The sequence below is a fragment of the Dreissena polymorpha genome, chromosome 6 (assembly GCF_020536995.1).
Source record: "Dreissena polymorpha isolate Duluth1 chromosome 6, UMN_Dpol_1.0, whole genome shotgun sequence".
Lineage (NCBI taxonomy): Eukaryota > Metazoa > Mollusca > Bivalvia > Myida > Dreissenidae > Dreissena > Dreissena polymorpha.
The window spans coordinates 84,976,871-84,993,100 of record NC_068360.1 but is presented as its reverse complement, the minus strand read 5'-3'; the positions used below and the strand labels follow the sequence as shown (position 1 = coordinate 84,993,100).

Here is a 16,230-nt window from a genome sequence, read left to right as displayed (position 1 = left end):
TAGGAGTAATTTTTAAGTCTAACAGCGCGATTTCGAACATAAAGTATACTAGTTTAACTTAAAAACAAAAAAGTTTTCACTAAAATGTATGTAGTGTTTGTTTGTTAAAATAGATTCAATTTTAGCATGCATTACAGTATTTTTGGTAGACAGGGACTTAAAAGTAGGAATTTACAGTGAAACGTTTGAAAGCCGAAGCAATTGTTTTTTGATTTTATAGAAAGCATTGGCCGTTTTTAGAAGGCAACAGCACATTATGCCAATCTTGCACACAACACAATAAACACATATACAGGGATAACGGTATTTAATTGTTATACCGATTTGAATAAAGACAATATGTCTTTTCCCTTTGTTCTTGGCAAAATCGGACCTTATATTTATAAATAGCCAAACAAATGTACGGCTGCAATTATGCATTATTGCTTATAACTCTTAATTATCCTACTGAACATGACGAAATGGTTGAACCATTACTAACGCATTCTCTTTCAACAACGTCATCGTGGTTGTCATGTATTCAAATCATACCCATAAAGTGTACAAGTCTTTTGCACATACCTTATATTGATCTGTAACATCATATATCTTTGCTCTATAATATCGTTTAACGATTAGGTAAACGTGTGGTTTATAACGATATATAACGCGTTCATGTATTGGAAATGCATCGCTTACAGTTGAATCACACTATATGCCTGATAACTTAAGTGTGCGCACTCTTATAACATGACTTACATGTAGCAATAACTACAAAACCAGGTTAAATTCCTATACAAACGAGAATACCCATATTTGTCTAGAATGTAAACGCATGTGCCTGTATATTGCGGATTAAGCAATAATTTGGCAAACAATGTATGTAATACGTATATAAGTATACTTTTATTTCTCCTGAGAACCCAAGGATATCGAATATCATATGTATCAAATAACTACAACTAGGTTAATCTACTGTACAACCTGTTTTACAGTAAAATTCTTAGCCAATCTTGGAGAAACTGGAAGTTTATGTAGGGTACTTAAAGATATGCACTCGTCGTGGAGGAACTGCTGAATACGTATGTCGAAACCGTAATATACCATTCACTAGCTGTTAATCAAACTACGTTATGTGTCAATCTGATACTGTTCATTGCCGCCAGTTGAGTGTCATAGTAACTAAATGGGCATTATTTGCAAAAGACACAAATAGGGCGCAGCTCATCAGTTCATTGTAAATAACATATTATAATTTACACGTTTAGTGTGTTTAGTTCATTTGAACAATGTCATACCATAGCTTTAGTATATAGGATTGTTCTCTGGCACTTTATGTATGCATTGCCTCAATATATTAAAACATCAGCGTGCACAAGTTAAAGAATACGATTGATATTGTAAGAAAGTCATTTAAACTTTAAGCTGAATACATGCACATAGAGAATACTAGGTTAGCGTTGAATACAGAGAAGTTTATGTTGCGAGGCTTAGAACGCCGGGAGCGCGAGCCTTGGCGAGCGCTTTCGGTGTTCGAGCCGAGCAACATAAACTTCTCTGTATTCAACGCTAATCCTAGTATTCTATTTATCCCATCGAAGTTTTACTAAACAAGATAAATAATAAACAAACGTGGCATGTTTGGAAACTTCAAAAACAATGAAACACAGCGAACGATTGTTTGTTTTTGTTTGTTATGAACTGCTAACACCTGTAAAATTCAAAAAAATAGTTCGAGAATTATGTAAAGAAATAAACGATAATAGAAATATCAACAATATTTATTGTTTACGAATATTTCAAATAATTTAATACCTTTAACAAAAAAACTTGCTATAACAAAACACTTCAAAATTAACAAAAATGAAATATACTAGTAATACATATGCGTAGTGATATTGAACATTTCTAATTATAGAGCAATGCGCAACACGCGTGTAACATATGCGGTAATGACCTTTACTAGTCACATTTTCAAAAAAGTGGAGGAATCAAGATGAATAAAAATGTGATGCTTGGCACTGTTTCGTTCATTGTGGATTTATTTATGTGTATTGTCGTGTTCGTTGCGAGTAAAGTAGTTGTGAACATGGAAGTTGGCAATGTGAAATGTTGCTCCGGAAAATTGTGATTGAAGCGAGCTAGCAAATTGCTGTTGGAAGCTGATCGGGTTGTGGTGTGTATTGACATTTTGCATCTCGGGGCAGTTGGACGTTTGAGGGAAGGAATCACAACTGTCTGTGGTAGAGGTAGCAGTATGGGCTATACGAGATGTAGAGGCGGTAGAGCTGCTGATGTTATTTGCACGTGGAGTGTGACAGGCAAGTATGTTTGAGCATTTTTTTTGTTGCTCTTCACTGACACAAGAATAATTAATAATCGACTGCACATTTTTATGCCCAGTTATTGCCATAATATCCGTTGGTGGGACATTGTGCTCCCTCAGTTTTTGAACTAGATGTTTCCGGGTAGAGTGGTTTGTTAATCGTTTGTTCCCTTGTAATCCAGCATCATTTGCCATTGTTTTCAACATTTTTCCCATTTTGTTCATCCCAACCCTTTGTCTGATAAACCAAGTAACCTCTCCCTCACCACTAGTCCCGGAAGCATCTTTTCCAAAAACTGTGTTCGGTGCCAAAAAGAAAGGGTCTTCGGGTCCCGAAAAACCAGTGGGCCGCTTCTGCGAATACAGTTTATAAATTTCAACAGGGTTTCTCAAATCATTTTTTCCAGTTGAAAACATCTTAGGTGTCACTCTTCGCACATCTGCCACATTTTCACCCGTTCTGGTTTTTGTCTGCCGTTCGTTATAGTCCAAATATTCTGTTCCACCAACAGCAGCTTTCAATGTAATGTCACCCCATCTGTATAATTTGCAATTAATTGTGTTAAAAATTAACATCAGTTTGCAATTTTGCAAAAAAAAGACCCTAACATCTCAATATGGTAGGTTTGGTGTCAATGGGGAAAAACTAGAATAGTTTAAGTACTAAAATTTGATTTTAGTTGTGAAAAACAAATTATTTTGGCCATTATTGCGTTTATAAATAGTAAATTCATTTTTTTAAACATATTTCTTGTTTATAAATGGCGGGTAAATTAAGGAAAATGTAAGTGTTGCAAACAAATGCATGGCATATTTGTGCTTGAAACGTTATCAAAACAAATCAACACCTGGTTTATAATGTTAATAACTATTTTATTTATGGCTATTTAAATGATTTTTCCATTTTTCAGATTGTGGACAACTTCAACTTTATTACCTCAGATTGTACTGCTCTTTAGTGCCTCTTAGGCCAAAGTGCAGACAGTTGTTGAGCCAAAGAGTGTTCACCAGCGCTGTTGGGCTGTGAGATCCAAGGACACCTTTCTGCCACATGACTTCAAGCTCTCCATCGGTTAGTGGTGCTGCTTCACATGGCCTGTTCCCTTTACCCTTATGTAAAAAGTTTTATTGTTTGTTTGTTTCTTCTTTTTTTAAAGGTCAACAACAGTAAAACAGCTCTTTGTTTATTTTGAAAAAATATTTGTATTTTTTCATACCCGCACGCTAATCTTAATTTTTGGGAATTTTTCATCTGGGAATTGGGAAAATTAATCTTTTTTTATTTCGAAGGTACCTTTTATGGGTGCCTAATTAAAGAAGAAAAAACATAGGTAAAATACAATGAATGTTAACACATCTTAAGGGGGCTTTGTTTGAATAAATTGACACATGAATACAGAAAAATAACATACACATTTTGTTTTGATTTATTTAATTGTACATTATGTGCTACATTTAATGTACCCATCATCAACTGCTGCATTTTTATTATAACATAAACAATGATCATAATTGTCACAGTTGTTTATTATTAGTTATTTAATATTTTCTCGCTCAAGGCTTAAAAAACAATAAAATCAGATGGGTAAGGGTATATTACTTTTTTACTTGGACTACAGTACTGTAATGCTTATTGGAAAAAATCCTGGAAGTTTGAGTGTGGGTACCCACAATTTTTTGTCTGAACATTTATGGCATTATGGATTACCTGTTTCTTTAAGCTTTTTTTCTTGGCATTATAGGTCTGTCTAGTCAGAGAAAATTGGGGCCCACTGCCAGCCATTATCGAGTATGGAAAACGATGCCTCTTCAGTTTTCTGTCAAGACTGCCAAGGATGCCTCGAATACTAGTGGGCTCATACTCGGTGCTATTGGATTTTTGAAGTGATAATATGAAGGTGGAAATGTAGTCGTCAAGAACATCAACTTCAATATGGTGCATTTCTCTGTATTCGCCACGCGATGCAAGGAAACGTTTGAACTTGTTGGTGTCGTTCAAAGTTTTTTTGGCCGTGTTTTTATTTTCTTCATTTTTGATGAATTGTTGAACATCAGAAACATTTATGTCTTTAAATTCATTTTGAACCAAGGGACTTTCAAGACTGGAATTTGGAGTTTCATTTGTTTCAAAACTTTGATCATTAATTAAAGGTTGGCCAACTGCTAAGTTATTGAGCATGGGATCTGCACAAGGTGTAAACTCATCAACAATTTCAGCTGCATCAAAACCAAATTCGTTTTTAAACTGTTCATAAGTCATTTCAACTGGTTTAACTTGTTCTTCACTTAAATCATCCCAAACAATATTGAAGCCATATGTGTTTTCAGACATTTTACTTACAAATCCTGTTTATTTCAATGTGTATCCTTATTTATTTATTTTTCAATAAATTTTGTAGCAGACAACTTTTTACTACAAACTGAGCAGGGCCGTACAAAATGTATTTTTTTATATAAATAAAATATAACATAACAAAATTCGTGTAATTTTATATTTTATTTCAACATTTCTTTTGATGAATATGTCATATATATTTTTTCTGCAAAATATGCACATTTTCTTCGAATGGATGACCTTAAAAGTCGATCGATGAATCAAACAATATCGACCTAATTTTAGCGCATATCGCATGACGTCATTTGAAAAGTAGTCCGTGCACGCGACAGGTATATTCCACAGTGTTGAAGACAGACAAGTATATCCCACAACGTGTTATACCGTCAATGTCGCGGTGAAAATGGGATAAAATGTAAATATAAGTATTGAAACACACGAACATGTTTTTTACATGTTGTTTTTTGTTAACAACATGGGTAGCTGGGGAGGGAAACTTTTAGCCCATGCATTTGTGTTTTTTTTGCGAATGAATGCATATTTTACATGCGCACATTGTTCATACAGGTTGAGATATCAAATCAAATCGTCAGCAATCTTGATAAAAAAGGGGCACAAGTATTTTACCAGAATATATTATTGTAATTAAATAAATGCAGTTGTTTTGTGTTCCGTTATTATGAATACTCAGTTTATAGCTGCAAATGGTGTATACTCTGTACTATACAATGACTGTAAGAAAGCAAAATAATATATGTAATGGTTTTGTAATGGCAATATTCGTATTTCATACAATGACATTACAATCAAAATCAATCAATGATTTTTTGAAAATTGTATGAATGGTGTTTGTATTTCAATGATTAAACAATGCACGTGTTGGCTGCGTTAGAAGTGTGTAATTGTGTTTGTTTTTGTCATGAACGGTGTCGATAAGTTGTACAAAAATGAAAAACGTTATTCATTGCGTAAAGCGTGTGCTTACAAAACTTGTGTAATTCTGATTAATAGCAGAACTGTCCTGTTCATATTCCTTATAAACCTCTAAGATCCGTTCAGATATTTGTGTGATGTTAAGCGAAACGCGCAATTAACATGGGAGATAATCGCTGACAGTAGTTTGTTTTTACCTGATCTATAGTTTGGCATTGACCGCACAGCATCATTTCACATATTAAGTTTTCAAATGATGCATTTCTTAAACCAACATGGACTATTTAAGCTTGATTAATCAATTGAATAAGCCAATGCCATTAATCAGGACTACAGTTTTAGCAAAATTGTTTCCTTGCGTCAGCTTATGTCAGCCGACATTAAGGTGTTTACCAAATTAGGAAATTTTTCAAGAATTAAGTAGATGATTGCAACATTTTGACCCGTGTATTAGTATATTTGTTTCCTACACGAGTGAACTGTGTGTTTCGATAAGCTTTTCGTCCTTTCTACGATGTGCAAATCTCAGTCTGGTTGTTAATTGTTCGCTTTCGACCAATTTTAGTTGCCAGACAATTTGGTCGTTGCCAGAAATCACAAAAATTCACGTAACATAGTGATATTTCTCATTTCCTGGTGCAGCTGAAGTCTGTATATATTTTGACAGTTCTAAATTTAAAAGCAGCGTATGAATATATTCCGATCGACAAAGTTCGTATTTCTTTCAAAAAACGAGTTTTTCAATAATAATGTTATTGGATCATGCGTTATGCCTTCGCACGTTACAATTTTCACTTGCAGTCAAAACTAATAGTGCACTATCGTATTGGAGAATTAAGCGTGGCTTATTAAAATTGATACGATGGCACGCGCTGGGGTTGCTGTTGATGGCATTTCCATGCATACAGCATCGATAATTGTCTTCTATTCGAACTTTCGGATTAATATTCCGGTCGTTTTTAGATTAAAGAGGCCTGTTCACAGATTTTGGGATGTTTTGAAGTTTTTCATTAAATGCTTGATATTGATAAATGTAAACATTGGATATAAAAGGCTCCAGTAAAAAAATCAAGAATAAAATTAAAACAGAAAAAAAGGTAACCCACCGCAGCACTCGAACCACTGACCCCTGGAGTCCTAGAGTAAAAAGTCTACCACTTAGAGCACTCGACCAGCTTTCCGGATACAATACCAGACGCATGTTTTCTTAATATAAACAATTCTCGTAGTTTCTCAAAATATAAAGAGTACAACAGAACTCTCCAAATTATAAATTCGTTTCGCGTTGCAACGCTTTATAATTTTCGGGTTTTTAAATCGTCAACAGATGCATATAATGGCTATTTTAGAGCATGGTAAATGTTTAATATTACTGTTTCCTTACAAATATAATAACTAAAACGAAAGTTTGCGAATCTCAAACAACTTTTTTCAATTTTGTCAATTTACCCAAACGTGAAAAGGCCCCTTTCACAATCCCTGAAAGTATTGTTTAAGATTGTAATCTTCATTATTATACTAATAAAACTGAGATTTGCAGTGTCGACCCTGACACGCTGTATGTAAGTGCCTAAAAATATAATATCATGTTAACGTCAATTTGCGTAAACAAGGCAAAGATATGCAACATACATAAGAAACCATTACTAAAAACAAGTACGTATAAATGGGTCTGAATCGCATCTGCTTTGCATTCAAGCGTTTTTCACTTACGTGAATACGGCGACCAACATATCTTGCGTAATATTGTGATACATTAACTTGGAATTCCATGTAAAGCGATTTAATCCCGGGTAGCCCTGTTGACACCGTTTCGAGACGGCATAAGAGTAATTAAACGCTCCATGAAATGTAGTGTTAAAAGATCGACGCATGTTTCCGGACGATTCCCAGAGTATTAATTTAATAAAAGTATTATCTGTTGTGAAACATTTAGGTTTAAGCTGTCCGAGAATTTGTAATTGATGGCGGAAAATAGTATTAATAAAATATGTCATTTAGAAAGATTCTGACCATAAAATGAAACGTCTTCAAACCAGCATATTAGTGTCTCATTAATGGGATTTATTTGACATTATACTGCTCATTTCGGGCAAGTGGACCTCCAATATCATTTTATAGGGCAATTATGTATATCGAATAGAAAAGTATATATGAAGTTGTATTTTTTCATTTATCAAAAAATCGGTTAAACTTGGGATTTAGAAATTGCAAGAGTTAAAAAAATACTTGCATGATGAGGACGACATCAAGTAAGCTGTCCAAAATTAAACAAATAATAAGAAACAAAGTGTTACGTTGTTATGTAAATTAAAATGTGTATTTTAATGTTATAAATGCGATGCTTTGATGAAAAAAGTCGTTTATACGAAATATGTTGTTTTGTAATGGAATTTTACAATCATTACAATTTAACAACAAACAAGTTTTCTTATTAACTTTGAATTCAATGTAAAGCGATTCAATCCTTGGAAATTCTTATGACACAGTTTCGAAACGGCGCAGCAGTAATTAAACACTCTATGTCACATAGGCTATAACGATCGATGGATGTTTTCGATGATTCTCAGGATGTTACTTGAATAGAACTATTAAAATGTTGTGCTAAAATAATAGTAACAACTTCAGAGATCTGTGATTTATGGCGGAACAATAGTGTTAAGAATAATTCAATTTATAAATATTCTGTATATTCAGTAATTAATACGTCTTTCAAACATCAAATTAGCGTATCATTTATTTGATTTCTCTGACATGAGATCTGTTCGCTTCGGGGACAAACACCTTAAATAACATTTTATATGGTAATTATGTTTAACGAAAAGTGTATAGGAATTTCCCCTTTTTAATTTATCAAATAATTCTGTTAAAGCTGGGATTTAGAATTTCCAAGAGTTTAATAAATACATGCATGATGAAGATAACATGAAGTAAGCTGTCCAAAGAATAATAACATAATAAGCATTACATTTTTATGCAATGCTTTGTTATGAAAGGTCGTTCTTACTTAGTATATTCTTATAATTATGATCGAATTTAACAATCATTTAGTTTTCTTATGAAAGAGGTAACCACATTGTTCACTTATATTACTTTAAGCGTGCTTAAAGCCATACATATCATAGTATTACAATTTATATCGTAGGTCTATCCACAAGACTTTGTCATTTCCCTATATTTTATCTATATTCTTCCGGTGGAAGGGGAAAACGAAAAGCAAATATGAAATAATAAAAGCGCCCACTTCTAGGAAAACCGAGAATGATGCATGTTCGTTAAGTTGAGTCGCAGATTACCCTGTGCGGTCCGCGAACCTTTCCGCTATACTTGATTGCCGTGTATTCGGAAAGTTTATTTAAGAAAAACTCAATAGAAATCGGAATGTATCGTCCCAGTCCAATCTGGCTAATCTACAACGATATTTTTCGCACATGCATAAGGCCCGATCTCCCAAGAGCGTTGCTATAATAAGTGATTTACTGTTGTTGTAGTTCTGATAAATCTTATCATAATTGCACGTTTAACGGTATGTTGCCTGTTAACACAAATGGCTGCAAAGTAAAGCAAAGACTATTTCAAAACCAGTTTAGTGTATAGACGTCACAACCACTGTTGTTGTAATAATAACCTATAGTTATTAATGACACACAAATACTTCAGTTGAGTTTGAATGATTATCATGTGAAACATGCATAAAACTATTTACATAAATCTCAATCTTGAAATATTTACACATAATTAAATTATTTACAAATTGTCTAATATGCAATTGTTACTATTGTATACTTTAACCAAGGCATTATAAGGGCAAATCATGTTTATGTTTTGGAATGTGTCTGAAAAAAATATATGCATTTATCACGGACAAAAAGCATGAGTATGCCCACATCAACGGTTATTATTAACTGCCCCTAAAATGTGCGTTCACGTGTTGCTTAAAAGATGATCAACTGATTTTGAATATGTGTAAGGAGTTTTTAAATGAGTGAATAACTATTTTAAAATATTGTTTGAAAATAAAAGCTCCGGTTGTTTTGTGCTTATTGCATTACACAGTTTTTACCGAGCCTCCAAAGGCTATTAGATTTTCTTTTCTTGACATCATAATTTCGCACAATTTCGTCTTGTTCATTTTTTTAAATGAAATGTTGTAAGATTCCGGTTAATAAATAAGTGCCGTCTACAAAACAAAGTTTATAATGGGCATGTACTTCATACACTGCCCTGTTTTAAAAATAGAAGACAGAACTATAACATAACAATATGAACTAAAGGACGAGTGTCGAAATAGGAAAGAGGACCTAGTGTTAATCCTCGTCGACGCATCATCATATGGGATAATATATGAACTTAGACATTTAAAGGCCATATAAAGGTGACAAATCCAATTAGTATCCATATAAACTGGTCTAAATTTTACAGGGTTTCAGTTACTCTTGCATAAAAATGCTAATAACACAGCTTAGGTGCAACGTTGTCAAGAATTATGGCAGATATATCCGTTTCATAATTGGAAGAAATGTTTACAACTTTGCAACTAACGTGGTGTGTAGCCTCGAAGCGGTGAAGGCTAAAAATAGCCGAAGGAAAATTCAATTTTAATTCTATTTTAAACAACCTTTTACCAACAGACAGTAACTTATAAGATCACTACAAACGTTTTAACCATTTAGAAGAGACCTACTTTGTGAGTGATACCGGAAAACGCTGTAAATCAACGAAATGTTTTTGGTGACCTGAGTCACTTTCACTTTCCCGAGTAAACAGATTGTTTGTAAACATTATTGACTTGGAGGCCACTGTATTTTGAGCTCAGAACAAGTTGTGTTGCTTATGTTTTATGGTTATGTCCAATAGCATATAAATATTGTTTTTAGATAACCTTTATAAATAAAATATGAAAAGAAAAAAAATAATCGGTAAATAATTACGGATCGTCTCCTTTTTAGGGCCTTTAACGCGAATTCAGTGATCGGTGTGTTGCTAAGGCACGACAACTGTACATCAGTAAGTCCATGTAAAGGAACACATTTGTCATTGATGTCTGCACCATGGAAACCGATAAGAACATAGACCAAGTACTGAAATAGATGGAATTACGTCACTTGTGACTTGACCACTTACATGCAGATGCCATTTTTTTGCCGGTTTACACGAATCGCTGCACTCTAATATAATTTGTATTGTTCGACGTTTACGCCACTCCCTTTGCAGATGTTTACATTGATAATACCGATGAAGGCTATGTTAAGTATATAAAAAATAAGCAAACGTTACGTGTTTGTACGGATTATTGTATTGCATATACATTTACTTTAAAAAAAAATCATGTACCAGTAACAGTGTTTGTGCCAATACTCTGAGTATTTCTTATGTTTAGCCCACCACAATACAGAATGATCATGGTGTGATCTTATAAAGTGCGGCGCACCGGCGTCCGTTGTAATTGTTTGCCGGTGGTGTGTTGTACCTTTCCGTTAGTTTCCCGTCGTTTGACATGCGTCGTGTATAAGGCTGTCGTCAACTATTTTATTACATAATATAAACCGCTTTGCTTGAATGACTTTTTGGCGACCCTGACCCGAATTGTGTTTTGTTCATGTGTTAACTACAAGAGCTTATATAAGAGTGTAACTGATTATGTGTTCATAATACACGAATTCAAACACATTGCACGTTTGATTTAAAATTACACTTATGACGAAACTAATGGACCAAAGTACACAGATGGGCACGTTCGCATGTTTTGTTAAACGGGATCACATACCGTTTTGGATGTTTTTGTTAACATACAATGGCTTACGCCATCGCAACCAGATGCTTTAATATATTCAATATATCTTGAACTTCCGATACTGATAATGTAAATGGTGCTAATGTTGTATTAATGTTTTTATTGAGGTTTGGGGGTCAATGTTTTTGTCATTAACAGTTGATATGGAACTAAATAATTGTTTGAACTATTGGCTTTGTTCATGTTTTCCATAATACCATTTCCACTATTATCTAATACAGAAGGGATATCGTTGCACGACCCAGATTTATTTGTTAGTCTTTTAATCAATATCCAGTACGATTTCGGATCCGATGCGTGTAAACTTTCAATTATGTCATCAACGTTCTCGTAAACATGCAAAATGGTATGTTTGCACATATTATTAACTGTGTTACGTTGGTGCTTAAATTTAATTAAATCACTAAAAAGCTGCGATCGTTTGTATGTTTTGTGCAACCTTTCGCGTAATCGTATTGCATGTCTTAATTCTGAAGTCATCCATTGTTAATCAGACGGTCTTATAGAAACTGATATTGTTGGAATTGTAAGTTTTGCAAATTCTAAGTACATCGATGTAAACGATTCACAAGCTTGGTCTAGAGACCCGCATGTAGAGAAAAACACTGCCAAATTTATTTTTCGTATGAGGTCATTAAAACGATCAAAATCAGCATACAAATAAATCCATACTTCGCGTTTAAAACATCTCGAACAATTGAAGTTTTCTTTCTAGGTAATTGTACAAAGTCAACTGTCTTACACGCCAACAGACGACAAGGTAAGTATTTGTCATTCTTGCCTTTTTGCGGATTGGTGCCCTTTGCGCAAAGTCTATGTCAAAAATCAGCCAGTACATTTTAGAACCAATATTTTATAAGTTACGCCAATGCTGTACTTATAATTGTAAGCTTTGCAAAATGTTGAAAACTTACTGATATTTCAGAATTTTACGAAGTCCAATCCGTTTCTTGCAATTGTTATTGATTAAATACAGCATCGGTTGTTATACCCACAATAATATTGCTGATGTTTATGTGTGTGTGTGTGTGTGTGTGTGATTTTCCTTCAATATATTTTATTTCCCTCGTCAAAAGTAATGTGAGGGTCTATGGCATCCCACTTTACACCATAAATAGTGTACGAGCAGAACTTTCATATTGTAACGCATTGCATATATTGTACAATTAAACAGCTTTTACTTAACAATATAAACAATAATAGTATCAGTAAAGAATTGATTTGTATCCCAAATAACAAGTACTGGAAAAGGGGAAACAACAGTTTCAACCCTTTCTTTTACGCAAATCGTGGAAACATTAATTTAATTTAGTACATTGAAATGCAATGACAGGTACGAATTTGTTGCAGTAAGAGTGTGTCTATTTTTGTTTATTTTACAATTTTAATGAAAATTTTAATAAAATTTTTATTATCCTCCTCATCATCATCATCGTGGTCATGGCCATGGTCATGGCCAACATCACCATCACAATTCCTTTACGTCATGCTAACGTCGGCATATATTAACAAGGCATGTGCTTATCGAGTCTTGATATTTATGGAAGGTAATATCCGCCAGTCCATGCATGATGTCATATGCTTTCTGATACATGGTATTTGCATTTTGCCTAGTTACATTTGCTATGCAAACATTTAATCTTAATGTCGCATGTTGATAAGTTTTTAATTACTCCATATATATCTTTACTTCGTGTGTGTTATTGACAACTGCAGTTGAACTTATGGAATTTGTATTAATGCTTATTCTAACGGCGTTCTGTGTTTAACTATGTGCATTTGGCTATGTTGCTATTAAATTTAACAAGCTGTTAATATCTTTGCGGATCCATTTTACTTCCTAAGTCGATTGCTAGTGCGTCTTTGATTAAGAATAAGTCTTCGGTTTTGCATACACCGCCATTATAAAAAGTTCACAATCCGAAAGGGGAAACAGTATTAAAAAACCTAATTCCAGCGCAAATTGCAGCGTTCATTACTTTTGCCGGAAGATTACTCTTAAAGGGGCCTTTTCACAGATTTTGGCATATTTTAAAGTTTTTATTAAATGCTTTATATTGATAAATGTAAACAGTGGATCTTAAAAACTCAAGTAAAAAAATCAAGAATAAAATTTAAAAAAGGAATAAAAGTAGCCGGTACCAGGGCTCGAACCAGTGACCCCCGGAGTCCTGGAGTTAGTCTGTAGTAAAAACGCATTAGTCCTCTCTGCTATTCCACCGGGTAAACACAGGGCAAGTATTTTATACCTTATATAAGCAATCTTCGTAGTTTCGTAAATTTAAACGACAACAACAGAACTCTCCAAATTATTCAATCGTTTCGCGTTGCAACGCTTTATTATGTTTAGGCTTTCAAATCGTCAAAAGATACATATAATGGTTATATTGGACTATGGTAAATGTTCAGTAATTTTGGTTCCTCACAAATATCATAACTAAAACGAAAATTTGCGAATCTGAAACATTTTTTTTTTAATTTCGTTAATTAACCAAACCGTGAAAATCTCCCTTTAATATCAAAATCAAAATTTCCGGTATCAACCGTGATACATCGACCATTTCTGGAATCCTTCGTAAAAGCGGTGATAGAGTAAAAAACTTGCCCGTCGTCATAATGCCTATTGTTTTGCTTGGATTCCCACTATCGACACCTTATTGTTGTTGTAAACGCTTTGAGAAAAATGATGGCCAGGTAAGTTCTACTTTTTGTGATTTATTTACGCCATAACAGGAACTTGAAAGCTTAACGTGTCTCTGTTGTAACTAGCTAAAGAAACTTCAGCGTACTACAGTTTATTTAGTATTGACAGACGTGACAGACAGACAGGCCAAAAACAATATAGCCCCGATCATTCGATCCTGGGGCATAAAAATAAGGTTCTATGCCACATGTTTAAAGTGAATTCTTCAATCAAGTTTTGTTTCTTTGTCCCTTTAACATGAATGAAAGGCATTGAAGAGATGAGTAAATTATATATATAGTCATGTTCCTGCGTAAGTGTGAATTCCATAAAAAAATCTATATGTCTGCTGTGTTATTGCTGGTCCGGCTGTGCTCAATCTTGCTTGCCAAGGTTCTAAACATGCGTTCAGGGCGATGATGATCTTCTTAAATGTTAAACCAAGGCCCTGGTGTCGTTTAGGGGGCTCCGTCCAGCAATCACTCCAATGGTGGAGTCAGGACACCCTTTATGACCAAGGTGAGTGCATATCTTGTATGTGTGTTTGTTTTTAAAGTTTATGAGGTTTTGTTATAACAATGCGGCATTGAGTGAGGATCAATCAAGTACGCATTCGATATACCACTGCAATATCAGAACATCTGCATCCAGCTATTCGTGTGAAAACAATAATGTTAAAATACATCTTTATACTAGCCTTTAATCATTTTACGAACGATTCCTCTACTATTAGTGCATCTTATTTTAAATTCTATCGTTGTTTTTTGGTTTATTTTCTCTTAAATAGTGTATTATACCACATTTCAAACAAGTTATAAACAATATATACCAGCCTTATGAGACCACAGAACCTTACGTGACTTTATGGTAGACAGGTAAGCAGATGCACAGGCTGGTCTGCAGTTTTTCAGGTCGCATCTGTTGAAGTTAGATTCTAATATACATTCGCACGACAAGGCTTTTAAACATTAATGTTGAAAAGTGTAGGACCTGGGTCTTGCTCAAAACGCATTGAGCAGTAAAGTTACCGACACCATATGGGTTTCTTTCTCGTCAGATTTACCACATCATTACTAATCACGGTTTTGGTGGAAAAGACTTCTCGCCTGCTTTTAAATTATTGCTCGATTAGAACAAGCAAAATAGATGATAAATAACATCATTATGTACTATTATTATTTCCTAAATGTATATACTAAAAATCATGTAAATACATGAATGAACGTTTATTAGAAAACTATTGTGAATGATTCAAGAAATTTGAAAAATGATTTTAAAATGATTTTTCAGTCAGTCAGTCAGTCAGTCAGTCAGTCAGTCAGTCAGTCAGTCAGTCAGTCAGTCAGTCAGTCAGTCAGTCAGTCAGTCAGTCAGTCAGTCAGTCAGTCAGTCAGTCAGTCAGTCAGTCAGTCAGTCAGTCAGTCAGTCAGTCAGTCAGTCAGTCAGTCAGTCAGTCAGTCAGTCAGTCAGTCAGTCAGTCAGTCAGTCAGTCAGTCAGTCAGTCAGTCAGTCAGTCTGTCTGTCTGTCTGTCTGTCTGTCTGTCTGTCTGTCTGTCTGTCTGTCTGTCTGTCTGTCTGTCTGTCTGTCTGTCTGTCTGTTTGTCTGTCTGTCTGTCTGTCTGTCTGTCTGTCTGTCTGTCTGTCTGTCTGTCTGTCTGTCTGTCTGTCTTCAATAATGAACATAACAACTTGATATTTGGCATGCATGTGCATCTCATTGAGCTGCACATGTTCAGTGGTGAAAGGTGAAGGTCATCCTTCAAGGTCAAATGTCAAATATATGGCGTCTTTCCAAAACTTTTAACATTGGCCATACCTTTTTCAATATTGAAGATAGCAACTTCATATTGGGCATGCATGTGTATCTCGTGGATCTGAACATTTTGAGTGGTGAAAGGTGACGGTCAAGGTCACCCTTCGAGGTTAACTTTCAAATATATGGCGTATGTCTGTCCGTCCGAAAACGTTAACATTGGTTATAACTTTTTTAATATTTAAGATAGCAACTTGATATTTGGCGCTGCACATTTTGAGTGGTGAAAGGTGAAGGTCAAGGTCATCCTTCAAGGTCAAAGATCAAATTTTGCAATATTTAAGATAGCAACTTGATAGTTGGCATGCATGTGTATCTCATGGAGCTGCACATTTTGAGTTGTGAAAGGTCAAGGTCATCCTTCAAG

The 16,230-nt window shown here is 34.4% G+C and overlaps 1 protein-coding gene across 1 annotated transcript; it reads right to left on the bottom strand.

Annotated features, from left to right (window-relative positions):
• Positions 1-1,901: 1,901 nt before the first annotated feature.
• On the bottom strand, positions 1,902-4,585 carry LOC127834005 (uncharacterized). The gene is made up of 3 exons (XM_052359545.1): positions 4,014-4,585; positions 3,243-3,415; positions 1,902-2,843 (listed from the first exon to the last, which is right to left on the bottom strand). The coding sequence occupies exons 1-3, from the start codon at positions 4,563-4,565 to the stop codon at positions 2,021-2,023; spliced, it is 1,548 nt and encodes a 515-aa protein (XP_052215505.1). The 5' UTR covers positions 4,566-4,585; the 3' UTR covers positions 1,902-2,020.
• Positions 4,586-16,230: the final 11,645 nt, after the last annotated feature.

What these genes read in the sequence shown, in the direction of transcription:
- LOC127834005 (XM_052359545.1), bottom strand. Translation starts at nt 4,565, where the DNA reads ATGACTTATGAACAGTTTAAAAACGAATTTGGTTTTGATGCAGCTGAA. An exon ending in AAAAAAGCTTAAAGAAACAG is followed by an intron (nt 3,416 to 4,013) that starts GTAATCCATAAT and finishes TTTTTACATAAG; the next exon opens with GGTAAAGGGAACAGGCCATG. An exon ending in AAAGAGCAGTACAATCTGAG is followed by an intron (nt 2,844 to 3,242) that starts GTAATAAAGTTG and finishes CAAATTATACAG; the next exon opens with ATGGGGTGACATTACATTGA.